Below are 22,050 nucleotides of genomic sequence, written 5' to 3'. Positions count from 1 at the left end.
GATGTTCATTGGCATGGCTGTACATGTGCCTACTTGAGGAGGACGACTCGCAGTGTTTGGAGGAAGAAAAATGCTGACTATGACCCTAAGAAGACCATCCCCACAGTCAAGCATGGAGGTGGAAACTTGATGCTTTGGCTCAGTTTCTCTGCTAAAGGTACAGACTGACTTTGCTTCATTGAGGGGCCAATGGATGTATTGCAAAATCTTGGCTGTGAACCTTCTTCCTTGGATTGGGAGAAAGTGCTGTGGTCAGATGAGACCAAAATTTACCTCTTTGGCATTAACGCAACTCACCGCATTTGGAGGAATAAAAATGCTGACTATGACCATAGGAAACCAAACCATACAGTCAAGCACAGAGGTGAAAGCATGATGCTTTGGGGCTGTTTCTCTGCTAAAGGTACAGACCGACTTTGCCGCATTGAGGGGCCAATGGACGGAGCCATGTATTGTAAAATCTTGTTTGAGATGAGAACCTTCTTCCTTCAGCCAGAAACCTGAAGATGGGTCATGAAAGGGCCTTTCAGCAGGACAATGATCCATAACATACCGCCAAGGCAACAACAGTGGCCCAAGAAGAAGCACATTAAGGTCATGGAGTGGCCTAGCCATCTCCAGCCCTTAATCCTATAGAACATTTCTGGAGGGAGCTGAAACTTCTAGTTGCCAAGGGACAGCTAAGGGACAGCTAAGGAACCCTAAGGATTTAGCGAAGATCTGTAAAAAAGATTGGACCAAAATCCCTCCTGAGATGTGTGCAAACCAGGTCACTAACTACAAAAAACATTTTACTTTGGTGCTTGCTAACAATGCTTTCTCCACCAACTACTAAGTCATGTTTTGCTTGGGGATCAAATACTTTATAACATTTGTATTGCGTGTTTTTTCTAGATTTTTGGTTTATATTCTGTCTCTATCATTTAAAATACACTCATGATAAAGATTATAGACCCTTAATTTTTTTGTAAGTGGGCAAACTTACAAAATCTGCAGGGATCAAATAATTATTTTTCCCACTGTATAGCGCAGGGACAGTTTTAGAGCAAGAGCAGTGCTGTAGATTAAACGTCCAGTGCCCTCTGTGCTGACATTCAGATCATGTACAGTTTCTTGAATCAAGAATGGGGGGGGGGGGGGTTTGTGGCTTGAATGTAATAGAATGTGGTGTAATTGCAGGAGCTGGTTAGGTGAAGAGAAATTTCCTAAAGCAGAGTTCACCTCTGAAACTGAATCAAATGTGGGAAGAGGCGGGAGTCTATGCCCAGAAGTGGGTGCAAATACCTGTATTACAGGTGCCAAATGTGACACCTGAGGGAGGTAGGGTTCTGAAAAGCGGAGGTTCCATTTTTGTGTGAGCTTCCGCTTTAATAAATCAAATCTGTCACCCTTTGCCTTGCCACCACAATCTGCTAGAAGAGAGGAATAACCGCGGGTGCCGCACATCCACTGAGTCCTATGGTGGTATGAGAGGGACAATTTCAGCCTCAGCACCCCCCAGGCCACGCCCCAACTTGTTTGGAAATACCCATGACTAAGCTCCGGGGGGAGTGAAACATGTTGGTGGTGTGGCCTGGCGGAAGCCGAGGCTGAGGTAGTCTCTCTCATACCACCATAGGATTCCGTGGATGTGCGGCACCAGGGATCTTTCCTCTCCTTCTAGTGACTGCAGAAGCTTGGACTAGCTCCATCCCTTGCTAGCACTTCTGCAGAGGTTGCAGCATCACCTACGCTACTCCCCATAGTGATCGAGCCTGAGTAGCACACTAAACAAACCGTGGGTCACAGTGAGTACCCAATCTGCTCCCAGAGCCCCCAAACACTTCTTCTAAAACAGTTAAAAAAAAAAACTCATAGGGCTTTGCACGCCTCTCCCTCCTCATGCAACTTAGGCTCAGTGAATTTATCCTCATTCACAAATGCTGTACTGTAGGAGGTAGGAAGGCAGTGCCTTGCCTTCTTTCATATGGCGAGCCATGGAACCACGTCAGGGGAAGGAAAATCCAGAAAGCATATTGCGTCTCCTTTAAAGTGAGTTTGTTACGTTGCCTAGTATGAGCAAAGTAAATTTAAGTTTGCCTGCACCCATGTCTAATAAAATTGTCCTCAAGGCAGCTAGGCAAGGCTTAATTATGGTCAAGTAAATCATGGCCTCAGAAATAGAGTGAAAGTAAATCAGAGAGGCACATGGGCTTTTCTGGTTAACAAAAACAAGACCTGGTACAATGTGGTGCACACTTGGCTGAAGAATTCTTTTTAGTGTAAATGTATGTCAGTAGTCACATCTTACCATATTCACTGCATCAGCCTGTGTCTCTCTGGCCTCTAATACTGACTTTTGAGAGAGAACCTTTTGATGAGATATGTGTCGGCAGGGCATCAAAGTGTGCCATCTTGTATATGCTTCATTTGTTAAAGACAAGTCTGCTAAACTGATCTGGATACCAGCCTGTAATGAAGAACAAATATAGCATGTTTATTTTATTTTATTGCATTTTCTTTATAGTCTTTTGGTAAAAAGGTATTTCAGCATTTCAAATTGAGATTTTTTTTCTTTCCAATGTATCAGATGATTTCACAATCACCACCCAGAGTGGTTGTCTACTAGAGTCCACTGGGTCTAGAGTTTGCTCAAGTCAAAAAGAATAATTTCTATTTTTAGTACATTCGCCCAAAGATTAACTCCAATCAGTAGAAAAACACAGTCTGCCTTAAAAGAGAGATTCCTGTGATGAAAGCTGAGAACCTGTAGAAAACAACATGCACCACTGCTTTGTGACAGGTGTACTTGGTGGCACTTTATCGCCTATAGCAGAACACGGGCCTTTCCACAGAGCTCTAGTCTTCCTAACAATCCCTATTACACACATGCTGCTTTCCACTTAAACTAGTTAGACGGCACCTGTCTACAGAATCTTCAGATACCAACTTTGTACCATTCAGTGTTCAGCGGAACAAAGTGTTAATAAAGGGTCAATTGCCAGGAACTTATCCTCCTCAATCTTTCTAGTGATGAGATCTCTGCATCTGAATTCCAAAGGCTTCCCATCTGCTACAGCAATGTACACGGTTGCCTTACATTCCATGATTTATCATTAATTGTACAGTACAGACAAAACAGCAAAAGGAGTTTGACTTCATGGCAGAGGACTCTTTGGGATATGTCTACACCACTCATTATGGTTTCTAAATGTAATGTATACCAATAGGCTTACTGACTTCATAAAAACAGGAGAAGAGTATACAAACCCCATGCAGACAAGTCCTTCACACACAGTTAGGCCCCTTTCACACATGCGGACATTATGTCCGTATTTCATCCATCCGTTTGCGGATGAAATATGGACATATATGCACCCCTATGGGATAGCGGGTGTCTGCGGATGAGCATCCGCAGACACCCGCTATCGTCCGCCTCCGCTATTGTTCGATTCTGCAGACGGAGGAAAATCCAATTTTTCTATCCCTCTGCAGAGCGGATCGGACGAACAGGGACAGACTGTCCGTGTTCATCCGATCCCCCATAGAGGAGAGCTGACAGGGCGGTCCCGGCACAGTGTGCCGGGACCGCCCTGTTATCCGCCGGCTCAGCGGGGACAACGGAGTGATCCCCGCTGAGCAAGCGGATCATCACGGGCGGATCATTACTGATCCATCCCGTGTGAAAGGGGCCTAAAGAGAAATCTGTTGAAAAGATTAGCTCTTCAAGGCCCCATCCACACCTAAGCATTTTGTAGCTTGCAGCTCCACAAGCAAAATCCCATTCATTTCAATGACCTCTGTTCACATAAGCATTCTGTCATCTGTAGCAAAATATATGTCGCCCCACAGAATTCAACAGAAATGCTTGAAAATGCATGTGTATACCTGTGTCTAATTTAATCTCAGAATAAATACAGCTGTTTTGTGAAGCCCTCTGAGGTATGTTAGAGAACCTTAGTGAACAAACAGCATCATGAAGGCCAAGGAACACACCAGACAGGTCAGGGATAAAGTTTTGGAGAAGTTTAAAGCAGGGTTAGGTTAGAAAAGCTTTGAACATCTCACAGAGCATTGTTCAATCCATCTGATAATGCAAAGAATATGGCACAACTGCAAGCCTACCAATACATGGCCTTCCACCTAAACTCACAGGCTGGGCAAGGAGAGCATTAAATCAGAGAAGCAGCCAAGAGCCCAATACTAACTCTGGAGGAGCTGCAGAGATCCACAGCTCAGGTGCGAAAATCTGCCATGGTGACAACTATTAGTCGTGCACATCACAAATCTGGCCTTTATGGAAGAGTGGCAAGAACAAAGCCATTGCTGAAAGAAAGCCATAAGAAGTCCTGTTTACAGTTTGTGAGAAAGCCATGTGGGGGACACAGCAAACGCACAGCAAAATGTGGAAGAAGGTGCTTTGGTCAGATGAGACCAAAATTTTACTTTTTGGCCTAAAAGCAAAATTCTATGTGTGGCAGAAAACGAACACTGCAATCACCCTACCCATGAAACATGGTGGTGGCAGCGTCAAGTTGTGGGAATGCTTTTCTTTAGCAGGGACAAGGAATCTGGTCAGAGTTAATGGGAGGATGGATGGAGCCAAATACAGGGCAATCTTAGAAGAAAACCTGTTAGAGTCTGTAAAAAGACTTGAGACTGGGATGGAGGTTCATCATACAACGACCCTAAACATACAGCCAGATCTACAATGGAATGGTTTAGATCAGGGATATGCAATTAGCGGACCTCCGGCTGTTGAAAAACTACAAATCCCATCATACCTCTGCTTCTGGGTGTCATGCTTGTGGCTGTCAGGCTTGCTATGCCTCATGGGACTTGTAGTTCTGCAACAGCTGGAGGTCTGCTAATTGCATATCCCTGGTTTAAATCAAAGCATCTTCATGTGTTAGAACGGCCCAAAGTCCAGACCTAAATCTAATTGAGAATCTGTGGCAAAACTTGAAAATTGTTGTTCATAGATGCTCTCCATCCAATCTGACAGAGCCTGAGCTATATTGCAAAGAAGAATGGGCAAAAATGTCACTCTCTAGATGTGCAAAGCTGTTAGAGATATACCCAAAAAGACTTGCAGCTGCAATTGCAGCGAAAGGTGGTTCTACAAAGTATTGACTCAGGAGGAGCTGAATATAAATGCACCCTAATCTTTTCAGATATTTGTTTGTAAAAAAAGTTGAAAACCATTTATCATTTTCCATTCACTTCACAATTATGTGCCACTTTGTGTCTATCAAATAAAATCCCAATAAAATACATTTACGTTTTTTGGTTGTAACATGACAAAATGTGGAAAATTTCAAAGGGAATGAATACTTTTTCAGGGCACTGTAGCTATAACACATACAGATGGGAAATCCTGACTTCACAGGTTGCATACTAGTTCTGGGTTAGTGCCCCAGAAAGCATAGACGTCATTTTATTAGCGTGACGGCCATGTACAGTGGTGTGAAAAAGTGTTTGCCCCCTTCCTCATTTCCTGTTCCTTTGCATGTTTGTCACACTTAAGTGTTTCGGAACATCAAACCAATTTAAACAATAGTCAAGGACAACACAAGTAAACACAAAATGCAATTTGTAAATGAAGGTGTTTATTATTAAAGGTGAAAAAAAATCCAAACCATCATGGCCCTGTGTGAAAAAGTGATTGCCCCCTAAACCTAATAACTGGTTGGGCCACCCTTAGCAGCAACAACTGCAACCAAGCGTTTGCGATAACGTGCAATGAGGCTTTTACAGCGTCCTGGAGGAATTTTGGCCCACTCATCTTTGCAGAATTGTCCCAATTCAGTTACATTAGAGGGTTTTCGAGCATGAACGGCCTTTTTAAGGTCATACCACAACATCTGAATAGGATTCAGGTCAGGACTTTGGCTAGGCCACTCCAAAGTCTTCATTTTGTTTTTCTTCAGCCATTCGGTGGTGGACTTGCTGGTGTGTTTAGGATCATTGTCCTGCTGCAGAACCCAAGTTCGTTTCAGCTTGAGTACACGAACAGATGGTCGGACATTCTCCTTCAGGATCTCTTGGTAGACAGCAGAATTCATAGTTCCTTTTATCACGGCAAGTCTTCCAGGTCCTGAAGCAGCAAAACAGCCCCAGACCATCACACTACCACCACCATATTTTACTGTTGGTATAATGTTCTTTTTATGAAATGCAGTGTTCCTTCTACGCCAGATATACTTAGACACACACCTTCCAAAGAGTTCCACTTTTGTCTCATCGGTCCACAGAATGTTGTCCCAAAAGTCTTGGGGATCATCAAGATGTGTTGTGGAGAAATTGAGACGAGCTTTGATGTTCTTTTTGCTCAGCAGTGGTTTTCTCCTTGGAACTCTGCCATGCAGGCCATTTTTGCCCAGTCTTTTCCTGATGGTGGAGGCATGAACGCTGACCTTAACTGAGACAAGTGAGGCCTGCAGTTCCTTGGACGTTGTTGTGGGGTCTTTTGTGACCTCTTGGATGAGTCGTCGCTGCGCTCTTGGGGTAATTTTGGGCGGCCGGCCACTCCTGGGAAGGTTCACCACTGTTCCATGTCTTCGCCATTTGTGGATAATGGCTCTCACTGTGGTTCGCTGGATTCCCAAAGCTTTGGAAATGGCTTTATAACCCTTTCCAGACTGATAGATCTCAATTACTTTCTTTCTCAATTGTTCCTGAATTTCTTTGGGTCTCGGCATGATGTGTAGCTTTTAAGGATCTTCTGGTGGACCTTACTGTGTCAAGCAGCTCCTATTTAAGTGATGCCTTGATTGTGAACAGGTGTGGCAATAATCAGGCCTGGGTGTGGCTAGAGAAATTGAACTCAGGTGTGGACAACCACAGTTATAGTATGTTTTAACAAGGGGGGCAATCACTTTTTCACACAGGGCCATGATGGTTTGGATTTTTTTTCACCTTTAATAAACACCTTCATTTACAAATTGCATTTTGTGTTTACTTGTGTTGTCCTTGACTATTGTTTAAATTGGTTTGATGTTCCGAAACACTTAAGTGTGACAAACATGCAAAGGAACAGGAAATGAGGAAGGGGGCAAACACTTTTTCACACCACTGTATATAGCATTTTCAGGAGTAAGTCAGAATTAGCAGCAAAGGTTTTCTCTAAAAACTGTAAGAAAAAAAAAAAAAAGAAGGCCTTTGTGGGTTTCAGTTAAAGTCAACGCACAGCCAGTAAAGATATGATCCTAACAACAAATGATTTCATTACACATTGCAACAAACACTTTGAATGGGCGATTAAGAAACGCTGCTGGGCAATCAATGAATGACTGTTCACTTTGTTAAATGATACTTGATTAAAGAGCTTGCTTTCAGTGCACCCGCTAATGTTTACTCTATTGCAGTGACATGCTGAAAATTTCTGAATGCTGCACACATATGTGAATTGAAAGCCACTTGATGAATAATAGATTTCAAGGGTTCTCTGAAAAAGAAGTGAAGATGTATGTCATATACCAGGCACTCTTCTCGATGAGGTCTTCCAGCTGAACACACATCCACTCTTAGAATCTTCTGCTGCAGAGCACTCTGTAAAATAGAGGCTCTGAAGAGCTCATTAAACACCACTGTCTCTGCTGCAGGGTATACTTTGGTCCGAAAGAGGCAACTCATGTCACCCGATGATGGAAGAATGGCAACCCGGATATATCTGTGTAAAAATAAAGAAAAGGCATTTACAACTATCTATGTAACCAGTAGCCATTTATGTACAAATGGATTCTGCACTGGTTTCTTGTACTTTGATCTAATGGGTATTACATTCTTATGAACAATAAATTCCATTACAATATTTGCATATACCATTAGTAGTTCTTAGGTATTCTATATATATCCTATTGGTGTTGACTACAAAAAAAAATTATATATACAGGCTCTCCTCACTTAACCACAAGGTTCCGTTCCAATAACCGGGTCATTAAACAAATTGGTTCTTTTCAATACAGAACACTTACACCCGCTTCCTGCCCAGACCAATTTTCAGCTTTCAGTGCTCTCTTTGAATGACAATTACTCAGTCATGCAACGCTGTACCCATATGAAATTTGCGTCTTTTTTTTTTTTTTTTTTAATACATATAGAGCTTTCTTTTGGCGTTATTTAATCACTAGTGTTTTTTTTTAGCTATAAATAAAAAAAGACCATACATTTTGTGAAAAAAGTGCCTTGTTTCTGTCATAAATATTTAGCAAATTAGTAATTTTTCTTCATAAATTTTGGCCAAAATTTATACTGCTACATAGTTTTGGTAAAAATAACCCAAATATGTTTATAATTTTTGGTCTTTGTGAAAGTTATATAGAGTCTACAAAATATGCTGCCAATCACTTAAAATTTATCACATCTGATCGGGCCTTCAGTACATCAGGCATATCATTTCTTGAGACACTAACAAGTCAGGAAATTACAAATACCCTCCAAATTACCCTTTTTTAGAAAGTAGACATTCCAAGGTATTAAATAAGTAGCATGGTGAGTTTTTTTTAAGTTGTATTTTTTTCCCACAATTCTTTGCAAAATGAAGATTTTCTTTTTGTTTTACAAAATTGTCATATTATCAGGTTATTTCTCACACACAGCATAGGCATACAACAAATTACACCCCAAAATACATTCTGCAACTCTTTCCAAGTATGGCGATACCACGTGTGAGACTTTTACACAGCCTGGCCACATACAGAAGCCCAACATTGAAGTAGTACCTTCAGGCATTCTACAAACACAAAATAACCCCATTTTGAAAAGCAAACACCCCAACTTATATTCTGCAGATAGGTAGTTGGGTACTCTGATGGGCTGGAGACAGGTACTCGGTTACTCTGATGGCCTGGTGACAGGTACTCGGTTACTCTGATGGCCTGGTGACAGGAACTCGAATGGGCTAGTGACTGGTATTTGGGTACTCTGAAGGGCGGTGACAGGTACTCAGATGGACTGTGACAGGTACTCGGTACTCATATGAACTGTGACAGGTACTCAGATGGACTGTGATAGGTACTCAGATGGAATGTGACAGGTACTCGGGTACTCAGTTGGACTGACAGGTACTCGGGTACTAAGAAGGACTGTGACAGGTACTTTGATGGGTGGTGACAGGTACTTTGATCGGTGTGTGAAGAGGAGAACCCTGTATTTACATTCAGTGATTGGCTGTGAAAGGATCACAGCTAATCACGTGGTAAACAGCCGTCAGCCAATGGCCATTTACCAGCGTCGGTGACGAGCAGTGTTTCCGGGAACACGCTGCCATCAGAAAACACGCACTCGAGATTGCGCGCATGCGCCGTGCAAAATGGGGCGGTACAATCTGTGATCGTCCTGACTTCATCACGTGGTAAACAGCCATGGCCAATGGCTGTTCACCCCCCTTGGTGGCGAGCGGTGTCTACGTGACATGCCGCCACTGAGGGTACAGGACTGCGTACACATGATCGCGCGCATGCCCTGTTTAAATGGACGGACGCCATATAATGCCCGTCCACAACAAGAGCTGTGCTGCCTGGCCGTCGTATGATGGTTAAACTAGGAGCCACAAGTTAAATATATGTGTGCACACTGCACTAAACAAAAACACCTGTCTGTGATGTCAATGTAAAAAAGAGAGAGAGAGAGACAAATAATTCCACAGTGGCATACTAAAATAATCTACAAAACTCCTAAAAACTCCTATAATGGTCAACATAAAACACCCATACATAATGAAACGTGTCCATATGGCATATCCAAAAAATATATATGCTCCATCATATGCAAATCAATATGGTAATACAGTCCAACTTAAAGTGATAAAAAAATAGTGAAACAAAATCTCGTTGATCCACCAAAATCCTTCAAAGTGATGTGTGCCAATTCCACTCCCTTAAGAATAAAGCTTGCCAGATGCTGTTGCCATTCACTCTCATGTCTGGCAAATAACGCCTTATTAGATGTTATTGAAGAGCCACTTTTACACGCCATTCTCCATCCAGATCAATAAAGACACTCTCCACATGTGTGGGATAGAAATTGAGACAGAGCCTCCAATAGTGTAAAAAACCTCAAGGTAATAGGTTTATTAAAAGTAATGCACTTACATCATAATGTTACATTATATGGCCAGCAGGAGCCATTGGCTCCCCCTGCTGTCAATCAAATACAGTGACATGAGAGCGGGAGGCAGGGTTGAGTCCTACTGTCTGTGTCAATCAAGAGCGTGAGCGCGATCGTGCCCACACGGGTGTCCTCAAGGAAAGCGGCTCTCCGTGAGGGCATTCCAGGAGCCCTGCCAGGGCACCTCAGAAGAGGAGGATCGGGGCTTCTCTGTGAAAAACCATTGCACAGAGCAGGCATATAAAATGTATAATAATGTATAAAAGGTTTTTTTTTTTTTACAATCACTTTAAGATAATGCCTTGTGGACTTTTAGGAATCTAGCAGAGTGGCAGTTGAGGAGTTATCCAACCACCAGACTTTATTAAACTTAGTCAGAAAACCTCTATTACCATAACTATCTTGATACAAGAGCAAATTGGAATTAACCAACTTCACCCAAAATCAGTACGAGGGAAGGGAAGACTTCTTCCAATTAAGTGTAATGGCTTTCCTGGCATAAAACTATGCAGGTTGCATATTTCATGTGCATTTTGTATTTTTTAATACATATTTTTGATCTATTGAAGTCTATGGAACCAAAAACCAGAAAAAAAGTCCCTGGTCCTTTCCATAAAATGCACAGATGTGAACATAACTCATAGGAGACCATGTTAAATGGACTGTAGTGTGTTTCTGCAAAACTGAAAATGAACTAAAAAATGCATGGGTGTGAACTAGGCCTAAAAGAGTTCTCAGTGGCAAATTCTGAGCTAATTCTTCAACCAGGCCTAGAATAGAAAACAGGTGTTTAAGCAATAGGAATATGTACCACAGAGGCGATAACATCAAGAACATTCTGCCAATACAAAGCTGTATTGCATAACCAGAATATATGTATGAAATCTCCCACTGGGTGAGAACATCTCTGTCAGAAACCATGAAATCAGACTGAGACAGAAGTACAGTTAAATCACACTAGTTTAATAAAAAAAGTAAATAGAACAAACATAGTCAAAACAGCCAATAATTCAGTAACAAGAATGGATAGTCAGCCAAGCCAGAAGGTCAAGGATCAGTGTAGTGAAACAGCAAGCAGGATCTGGAGCCAGAAGGGATGTCAGCCAAGTCTTTAAACAGGAATGCACGAGATCGCCTCGGTCAACATTACAGATACTAAGGCAGAGATCCTCCAGGCTGGATGGCTTAAGTAGGCAGGACTGACAAGCTAGATATCATTAACAGCTGAGTAACTGTAGAGAGATAGGAGCTGGCAATTAGGCGACAGCTGAGCGGCCAGCTCAGAGAAGGAGGTGCTGAGCCCAGCCCTGACAATCTCCAGCAAGGCGAGATTGAGCTGGCGACCTAGAAATGGAGTATTGAACGCATTAGCAACTTGTAAAAATGATAATGGGGAAGAAGATTGAATTTAGTGTGTAAGGCAGGAAAGAGCAACAGTCTTTGGTACCCAACTATATGCTTCATCACTTTAATCTTATACTGGGCCCAAAGAGGGAGAGGGATTGGGGAAAGTGTAAAAGTGTGGGAGAGAGAGGTTAAGCCATAGAGACATATAGGGAGAGAATGTAGCGAAATGGATAGATTCATAACAAAACCCCATTTTACAGACTTTCAAGGTGGTACACAGACGGGGTCAACTTTTAAGGGGCTTTTGAGCCTCTAAACAGTAAACATTGGAGGGCTTCCACTGAATTGAGAATGGCAGCCTCCAATAAAGTAGAGGAATTAGTACAGACAGGCTGCCAGCACCAATGTGCCAGAATTAGTTGGGAAGCCAAACAGTATTTGTAACAATCAGGCATAGCCAGGCTGCCCTCCGAGGTAGGTCCAATAAGTGTAGAGAGTTTATATCTAGTCGGTTGAAAATCCCACAGGATTAGCTGGTTGAGTTAGGGGGAAAAAAATCCATTGAGGGGAGTTATGGAAGAGATAGGTGAACTTTGGTCGCATAAATTAGCTTAATCTAAAAGTACTTCCAATCAGGGGGAGAGGGAGATTGCGTCATGCCTTCAATTTACCCTTGACCTCATATAGGACTGGCAGCAAGTTAAGCAGTTTATATTCAGAAACATTGCGAGATACAATACATACAATACATAGTTAAGTAAAGGTATCAACCCACTGCACTGGAAACAGCTGTGATTTGTGACAATTGACTCGTAAGCCTCTAAAATTTGCAAAGGTATTCTATACAGCAAGGGCTCCTTGTAATGAGGGGTCGGCATCATTAAAAAAAATAAAGAATAAAAAATAAAGCCACCCCCTCCTCCAACCAGCACAACTTCAATCCTTTCAGTTTAGGAGAAACTCAGTCTCAGCAGTTGATAGCAAAGGTGAATAAGGCAGGGGAGAAAGTGCAGCCCTGCCTTGTACCCCTATGAAGTGAAGGGGATGAAAAAGATAACCAAGCAAGTATGTGCCATGGGGTTACGGTTTGCAGTTTACACCCAGTCAATAAAGCAGAGCGAAATGCCCATCTTCCTCAACACCCCCCCCCCCCCACAGGAACAACCATTCAATTGTATCAAAGGACTTGTTCTATATATACACTTTCTATAGTCTAAGTGTAGTTATAGTCCTAGATTCCTGGTTCAGGTGTTGTACATGAATGTTTGAGAATAATCTAATCCTGATCTTTCAAAGAGGTGACAACCTGGTACACTCTGGAGTTAAGCATTTTAAAATCACAACTATAATAAAGCATATCAGCCTATAAGAGGCACAATGTAAGGAGGGGTCCTTCAGGGGCTTGGGTAGAAGGAAGACGTGAGCTTCCTGCATGAATGAGGGTAGGGAACCAGAATTCAGACATGCATTATATAGGGAAGCAGATTTTGGAGTCAATATTTCCACACGTGTTTTGGAAAATTCAATAGGGAGGCCATTAGGCCCAGGTGACGTGCATTGGGAATAGAAAGTATGGTGGCCATAGCCTCCTCTGGGAGGATCTCTCGAACCAAAGAGTTAGATTGCAAATTGGATAGCCAGCCCAAGGCCAAGGGATCCAAAAAAGGAGCCAAGGACAAGGGGTGGAAGTCTGATGGGAGCAAGAGGAGTAAAAAGCAGTATAAAATTAGGTGAATTCATCCAGATTGGATTCCTGCGTGGAAATTATATTACCTGTGGACATACAGTTCTCTGGGATAATGGTAAGCGGGCGCTCATGCGGTGCTAATATGCCCAGAAATGTTCTCCCTTTTGTTCTCATGTTCAAAAACTCTTGCTTGCGACAACGTAGGTTCAACTGGGCAACTTCAGCTAAATGGGGATGTAAGTTTATATGCCAAAGAGTCTAAGAGTGAAGTTGGGCATGTACCTTCATCAAAAGTGGGCAGTGATCTGAAAGACCCTGCAGAAAGGCAACATATCTCCTGAACATCACTCAGGAGGGAGGGATTGCCAAATGTCAAGTCTGTTCAGGAGGAAGTTTTATAGGTTGTGGAGAAACAGGCGTACACTCTGAACTGGGGATTCCTCCAATGCCGAAGTGCTTCTTGGGCCCAGGTAGAGAGATCGCTAGTATAATTTGAGGAGGGGATGGGTCTGGCTTAGTCACGTGATAGAGTAGCATTAAAGTAAAGATTTTGTGTGGACAGCTTCAACAATAAATCCAGTATATCCACTTTAAAGCGGTAATCTGCTTTGTGAATTTTACCTACAGGTAAACCTATAATAAGGTTTACCTGTAGGTAAAATGATTATCTCAGTTTAGGAGATATTCACACTTGATGCAGCTAGTGACGTCACCAGCACATGTGCTCTGAAGGTCCGGCATACAAGTCCTTCACTCAGCTGAAGTCCGCAAACCCGCAAAGTAGACCAGGGGAAGATGGAAGCCCTGTCAGCGGTGACAGCACGTCACTAGGGGGCTTCTTTCTAAGGTAAATATTTCATAATCTGCTAGTATGCAAAAAAAAAAAAAAAAAAAAAAATTTATATATATATATATATATATATATATATATATATATATATATATATATATATATATATATATGCCTAGTATGCCTCTAGCAATTATGCAATTGTCTTGCAAGTGAAAGTTGTTGTTTTTTTTATACTGCAGCGGTTTACAACCTCTTAAAAAGGTGGCAGCAAATACACGTTCACAATAATATTTTTTTGGTTACATATAGTATCAACAGAATAATTTTGAGGATCAGTGATAACATCTTCTACCACACAAGAGAGAGATCTGCTAATTAACCACTTACCGACTAGCTTATACTGATATACAGCGGCAAAGTGGTTAGTTTCCGAGAAATCGTCATATGGGTACGTCTGTACCTTTAACCACTTTCAGACCGGACCAATTTGCTGGTCAAAGACCAGACCACTTTTTGCGATTCGGCACTGCGTCGCTTTAACTGACAATTGCGCGGTCGTGCGACGTGGCTCCCAAACAAAATTAACGTCCTTTTTTTCCCACAAATAGAGCTTTCTTTTGGTGGTATTTGATCACCCCTGCGGTTTTTATTTTTTGCGCTATAAACAAAAATAGAGCGATAATTTTGAAAAAAACGCATAATTTTTTACTTTTTGTAATAATAAATATCCCCCAAAAATATATAAAAAAACATTTTTTTCCCTCAGTTTAGGCCGATACGTATTCTTCTACATATTTTTGGTAAAAAAAAATCACAATAAGCGATTATTGATTGGTTTGCGCAAAAGTTATAGCGTTTACAAAATAGGGATAGTTTTATAGCATTTTTATTAATAATTTTTTATTATTTTTTTTTTTACTAGTAATGGCGGCGATCTGCGATTTTTATTGTGACTGCGACATTGTGGGGGACTCATCGGACATTTTTGACACATTTTTGGGACCATTGTCATTTATACAGTAATCACTGCTATATAAATGCAGTGATTCCTGTGTAAATGACACTGGCAGTGAAAGGGTTAACCAGTGGGTGGCAGTGTAGGGGTTAAGTGTTCCTAGGGGTGTGTTACTAACTGTGGGGGGGTTGGGCTTTCATTTAGTGTACACTGATCTCTGCTCCAATCACATGGAGCAGAGATCAGCGTCACTAGTTGCTAGGCAGAATGGAAAAATGTTGTTTATACAGCATTTCCTCCATTCGGCCGCTCCGTGAGACGATCGCGGGGATGCCCGCGGCGATCGAGTCCGCGGGTCCCGCGACCGGACTCACGGGGGTCCCGACCAGCGCGGAAGCACGCCGCCGGCGGCGCGCTCCCGATGGCACGGCGGCAACGAATATTGGACGTACATGTACGCCAATATGCCTGCCCGTGCCATTCTGTCGACGTACATCGTCGTGCGCTGGTCGGGAAGTGGTTAAGGGCGATAGGCAAGCGCCCGCTGCACGGTGGGAAACCTGATACACGTGGCCAGCGGGCACGATCGCCGCCAGCTACATGTGATCAGGTGCACAAGAGCAGGAACAGGGATTTGTGTGTGTAAACACACAAATCCCTGTTCTGTCAAGAGAAGAGACATTGTTTGTTCCTACTAAGTAGGAACAACGATATGCCCCCTCCCCAGTCAGTCCTATCCCCCCACAGATAGAACACACATAGGGAACAAACATTTAACCCCTTGTTCGTCCCCTAGTGTTAACCCCTTTCCTGCCAGTGACATTTCCACAGTAATCAGTGCATTTTTATAGCAGTGATTGCTGTATAAATGTCAATGGTCCCAAAAACGTGTCAAAAGTGTCAGATCTGTCCACCGCAATGTCGCAGTAAAAATCACAGATCACCACCATTACTAGTAAAAAAAAAAATAATAATAAAAATGCGATAAATCTTTCCCATAGTTTGTAGACGCTATAACTTTTGCGCAAACCAAACAATATACACGTACTGCGATTTTTTTTTTGTAGAAGAATAAATATTGGCCTAAACTGAGGAAAAAATTTGTTTTTTAAAAACATTTTTAGGCATATTTATTATAGCAAAAAATTTTTTCCCAAAATTGGGTACAGCAACGCAATTGTCAGCGTCATATCACAAAAAATGGCCTGGTCATTAAGCAGCCAAATCTTCTGGTCTGTAAGTGTTTAAAACAGAAACCCCTCTGGAGAGGGAAAAGTATGTGGCGTGAAACACCTTTTGTATCCAGGGACATTTCAAAGTAAGTATTTTGCTGCCCATCAGATGTGTTTCTTGTAACACTTTTATATTTGGAAATAAGGTCACATATATTTCAGAAGAGGACCAAGGAGGTGTTTCACAGGTTTAATAGCCATGGCAAAATAACCAACATGACCAATCCAGGATAGTGAGAGAGGAGACATGGGAGTCGCTAACGGGCAGCAAAACGTGCACGAGCCAATGCACCATAAAAAGTACTATACTAAAACATTTAACATTCCTGATAAAAAAAAAAAAAGACCCCCAACCGAAGCACTGCACAGAACAAACGTCCCGGCAGTGCAAGGCTTTTACTCCAAACTGAGAACCTGGAGCTAACGCCAATCAAAAAAAAAAAAAAAACATGGCACAGAAAAAAGAAAAAGATGAAATGCAAAAAAGGAAAAAAAATTGCAAAAGGTCTCTAGTGTCTCAGACAGAGCTAGCTACTCCCATGAGACACAGGTGTAATAGCGGTGTGAAGAAAACATGCTGAAAATGTGACGCACCCTGCCCGGGATTGGACAAAGAGCAGCAAGAGAAAGTCAGTGTAAAACAGGCTGCAGAGCCCAAAGCTGACAAGGAAAAGTAAAGCCAAAGTGCCTGTGTATTAAAGGAAGGGTAAAAGACTTAAAGATGTATTATAAAGCAAGGTGGAAAGTCATCGGTTTTGCAGCTAGCTCTCCATCACAGCCGACATGTTGAAGAATTGGGTTGTACCATCATCTAGAACCCGAAGTCGGCTAGAATAAAGCAAGCTGTACTTTAGACCACAATTTTGAAGACGTTAGTGGATGTCGGTAAAGGCATGCCCTCCAGGCGAGTAATCAGGAAAAATAGAGACCCTGGTGTTTTCCTAGACCAGCTCTTGTTTGTTCCTTGCAGCCACCAGGAGCATGTCATGGACCCAGTAGTTGAGCGCCAGGGCTTCGCTGAAGCACCAGGGATCAATGGAGCAGGGGGAACTCTGTGGGCATTCTCAACAACAAACATAGGAGGTAGATCGTGTAGGCCGAGTAGATTGATTAGAAATTGCTCAGCAAATAAGGAAGGTTAGAGCCTTCCGCCCACTCAGGAATTCCCCACCACCTTTAGGTAATTGTGGCCCAGCCAGCTGTCCATATTCACAGATTTCTCTTGGAGGGCTGGCTGGGCTTACCTGGCATCACAGAGCATGGAGCTCCCTGGAGTCTGACCGAACCATGTCATCCATGGTGGATATGTGGAACTCAGCCTCCGAGAACTGCCCTCAGTACTTCTCCATATCATGATGGATGAGGAAGTTATCCGTGGAACGCATGTCAATTTTTGAGGTGAGATCTACCTTGCAGGAGGTGATGGCAATGCGAAGGTCTGTAGCAATTGGGCTGGCCCCCTCCATTTCTGCCGGAGTTGTGTCTGTGTGCCTGCCGAGACTGCAGTATGAGGAGACCTCATGTCCAAGATGGCCAATGGTGGTGGGGTGTGGTAAAAACCCACCAGAGGTTTAATCAGCTTAGGCTTGCCTGGAGACACAGGGAGACACCGCAACGCAAACACTGCAGAAGCAGCAAGGAGACCAAGAGCAGGTTGGGTCAACAGAGCAGAACCACACTGCGAAGGATATGGCCAGGATCAGATAGGAGCGGAGCTTAGCCTGCACATGTCCCGCTGGGCTCACATTCCAACCACGCCCCGTGTATGGCCAGATACTGTTTAGTTAGTGGCTCAAACGAGCATATGTTTTGTTTGTTTTATTCTTGGCTTGTTGTAAAAAGCCCTCTTGTATTGGAACTATTTTTGTTTACTGCCTTACTGAAAAAAGGCCTCATGCATACTGGTGTTTATGGGCATACAACACAATCTGCAAAAAACTGAAAGCAAAAAAAAAAAAAAGAAGGTTGATACTGTGCTCCAACAATCATTTTACATTTTCATATTACTAAATAAGCTAATGCACCTGTGAAACACAATATCAAAAGTGATACGAAAGTGTGAACAGATGGTCAAACTGGCAAGATCTGGGTAATCTGTGCCCAAAACAGCAGCAGGATTTTACAGACAGATGGGGGATTGTATGGCTAGGCATTCCTGCAGCCTTATTCCAGTAGATGTTTTTATACTGTATTAAGGAGGGCAGATTAGATGTAAAATGGCCTACTTTGTGGTGATAAGTAGCCTATGCTGTTTGACACAGATTCAGAGAGATACCGACACTCAATCAGTAAATACCATGTCACTTCACGGTGACTTCCGATTTATTGCATAAAAGGTGTATTGTGCTCATCCATTTTTGGTTTTGTGTTTGCATGTTTGTAAAGTAAATTTGTGTTGATGGGAGAATCCAGGTTTAAGTAGTTGCTGATGAGTCTCGTGAGGCATGATGCCAAGCAAATGGAAAAATAGATTTTGAGTTTTTGCACACTTTACCAAAAATGTCTCCCCAGGCAGGCGTTGGTATCAGTTTCTAAAGCATGTCAACAGAAGTAGTATTTTTTTTTCCATTTCTTTTAACCAGCCCACTAATGAAGTGCACGTGAGATCCCTTAATAAGCAGATGATGTATGCTAATGTAATTTGTCCCGGTGCACATTTTCACAAGATTTGGGAAAAGCATTTAAAGTGGTTGTTTTTTCACTTTACATAATCCTGCTGGTTCCCTAATGACAGCTGCTCCTGTGTGTGTTTTGTTTAAGAAAATAACTCCTTTACCGGGTTTCAGAGCGGCTCCTTGCAATCACATCATTGGCTGTGTCTCCTCTCGGCCCGATTCCCTCACTGATGTCAGCCGGGATGCGAGGAGGAGGAGAGGAGAGAAAAAGCCGGCCGATCATGTGATCACCGGAAACCGCTCTGAAACCCGGTAAAGGATGCATTTTTTAATAAAGCACAAAGACAGGAGCAGCGGTCTTAGGGAACCAGCAGGATTATATAAATTTTATACTGTTATGAGAGCATGAGGAGTTGCGGGGTGGGCACTGACATATGGGCAGACAGGCAGGGAGGGGAGAGAGGAGGGGGACACAGGAGCACATAGGGGGAGAGGAGAGCTACGGTTGGAGGAGGCACATAAACGGACTACGTTGTCAGGGCTCAGCAGTCATGACACACCATGGTCAGTTTACAAAGGGGAGGGCAGAAACTGGCAGGATCAGCCAGGTATTACAGGTAATACAGGGGGCCAAACAACACAGCACAAGCACTGTGCTTTATAACATGCTCTAAAGAAGCAGGATCCATTTCTCTATATGGTAAAAACATTTTTATTTATTATTTTGTATCAATCCAGGCAGTAGTTTACATTAATTCTGTGCTGCAAGGTCTGCTTCAAAGATGTTTACCGATTGCTATTGGATACTGCCCTATGCACACTGCTCATTGCTTTATAAAAAGAAACCTAGCAGGACAATTATACGGCAGTGGCCATTGCCTCTCTGTTTTTACACTGCCAGTTCCCAGTGATGTCATACTTATCCTTGCTTAACTACGCATAAAGTCACTGATCAAACAGACATGTGGATTGTGAATGCCTTTCAAACCTTTTTAACATTGAGGAACCCTTAAAATAATGTTCTGGTCTCAAAGAACCCCTGATAATACTTACTGTATCTACAAATCGCATTACATTAGCATTGTGGGAAGAATGCGCCTTACATTTATGGCCAGTGGGAAGAATCCTCCTCTCAAAGAGATCTAAAACGACGATCGGTGTCAGTGGTTACTGACACTGATCACGAAAACCCCTAGGAACCTCCGGAGGAACCTGGAGATTACACAAAATCCTAGTTGACATAGGCTGCATTAGACAGTTAAAGCAAGGATGAAGACGGCAGTTCCAGATACTGCATCTTCTAAAACCAATTCACCAGTGACCGTTCCATTCCAACTCACATAGCTTCCTTTAAAGAAGTCCAAATAAGCGGATAGACAAAAGGAGAATAAAATGCAAAATGCCACAGGTCCAAATACATCCAATTATTCTAGATCTATTTCTTCAGCCAAAAAAGCAAAGACGTTTCAGAAATATACTTGCCATTTTCTGTTACTATTAGTTTTATATGGTTGAAAGTGGTTACAAGACTTTAAATCCCTCAAGGGAAAAAAAAGGAAAAATGCCTGTGTAGTTGCAATCAGAAAAGGCAAAAGCAAGATGAAAGAGATAAATCAGACATCAACCAAAACAGCAGTCTCCATTGTATATGCTTTCTACCCTTTGAACTTGTATATCCAGCGCATCACAAAGCACTTAGTACTTAAGAGGAATTTTTTCCTTCAACTTTGCTCATGAAGGGAACTCTCTTTCTGAATGTTGCTGAGACAAAGGGAACGTACACTATAGCTAATAAATTAAAATGATATCTTCTGCACTCAAAAAAATAAAACCACAGAAACCACAACCCAACTATAGTTGCTACATACATCATTTTTAGAATACAATTGACAAACACAATTATATATAAAAACATCATACATCGTTTAGGCTGATCTCTAAAAATATATCCATTGAATATAAATATGAATATTATATATATTTATATTATATATATCGATTATAGGCCCACAATCAATAAAACAGAGTGAGCTGGTAATTTCTCATTATTACAAAAAGTCCTAGACTTTTTTTTCTCAATTGTATATCTTTAAATCTCTGCATGTAAATTCCAACCGCCCAAATCAAATTGGAAAATTCTGTTCACCTTTCAATCATAGAAAAGCAAACACAGCTTAGGTATATTCCTGTGGCAATAACTCCTCATCCAAATACACTTCTTAGTGTTAATAGACTCCCTCTGTTTATACACAACGTAAGAACAAAGCAGAAAAAGCACTAATCCTATAAAATCCTTTAGTTTAAGATGAAAACAAATCATACAGAAAACTTACATTTAAAAAGTGCATGCAAGCACGATCTTGAATGCCTTAGGCAATGATCACAAAGGAACTTCATTATCTACTCCTGCACACTAACCAGTCAGCAGTTTCTGAATGTCAACTTACCCGGCTTTGCCCCCTGGCTAAAAGGCTTGGTTCCACCCCAAGCCAACTATGACTTTTTGAAGTGTACTTTTGTCTTTAAAAGATCGACGCGCAATAATATCTGATGTTTTGGAATTGTGAAACTAACTGAAGACTGCTATCTAAAATACATTTTTGAGGAGTAAAAGGAGAATGTATGTATACTTACTTTTGCATCTGCTTCTCTTCAGGGCCAGTTTGAGACAAAATAGGGGCGATTCACTGTAAATGAAATGGGCCACATATACGAGAAGTCTGTCTGATGTGATCGTGCCTATATGATGGTGTCTCAACAGAATGAGGGGCCAAAAGCACATAAAAGAGGTAGGTCTATAGCATGCAGAAGAGGTATAATTATGGGTGTTTTTTTTTATGGGTTGCACTTAAAGGGGTTGTAAAGGTAAATGGTTTTTCACCTTAATGCATTCTATGCATTAAGGTGAAAAAACATCTCACAGTGCCGGCCCCCCCAGCCCCCCCGTTTTACTTACCTCACCCCTCGAATGTCCCGCGCTCGTCCCCCGACGTCCTTTCCACAGTTCAGCCTGGCCGCTGATTGGCTGGAGTGGATGGATGGATAGCAGCGCAGCCATTGGCTCGCGCTGCTGTCAATCACATCCACTGACGCGGAGCGCCGGGGGGGGGCCGTGTGATACAGCGAGCGGCTATAGCCGCCGGCTGTATCACGGGAGCGCGCCCGCAGATGCTTTTCACCATGCGAGGGAGCACGCATGAACGTGAGAAGCATCTGAGGGAGGAAGCCGAGACAGCCTCCAAGGGACCCCAGAAGAGCAGGTTCGGGGCCACTCTGTGCAAAACAAGCTGCACAGTGGAGGTAAGTATAACATGTTTGTTTTTTTTTAAAGT

At 42.4% G+C, this 22,050-nt stretch overlaps 1 protein-coding gene across 2 annotated transcripts in view; it reads right to left on the bottom strand.

Moving 5' to 3' along the window:
* The window catches only part of WWC2 (WW and C2 domain containing 2), a 289,038-nt gene that overhangs the window by 55,622 nt on the left and 211,366 nt on the right, over positions 1-22,050 (bottom strand). For both annotated transcript variants that reach the window (XM_077477273.1, XM_077477274.1), the window contains exons 15-16: positions 7,459-7,651; positions 2,291-2,449 (exon numbers count right to left, since the gene is read on the bottom strand). In XM_077477273.1, the coding sequence (XP_077333399.1) occupies positions 2,291-2,449; positions 7,459-7,651 (352 nt within the window). The remainder of the gene's footprint in view (positions 1-2,290; positions 2,450-7,458; positions 7,652-22,050) is intronic.

The sequence above is a fragment of the Lithobates pipiens genome, unplaced genomic scaffold (assembly GCF_037356315.1).
Source record: "Lithobates pipiens isolate NorthernLeopardFrog02 unplaced genomic scaffold, aLitPip1_a1.2 Scaffold_13, whole genome shotgun sequence".
Classification (NCBI taxonomy): domain Eukaryota; kingdom Metazoa; phylum Chordata; class Amphibia; order Anura; family Ranidae; genus Lithobates; species Lithobates pipiens.
This window is presented reverse-complemented; position numbering and strand designations above follow the sequence as displayed.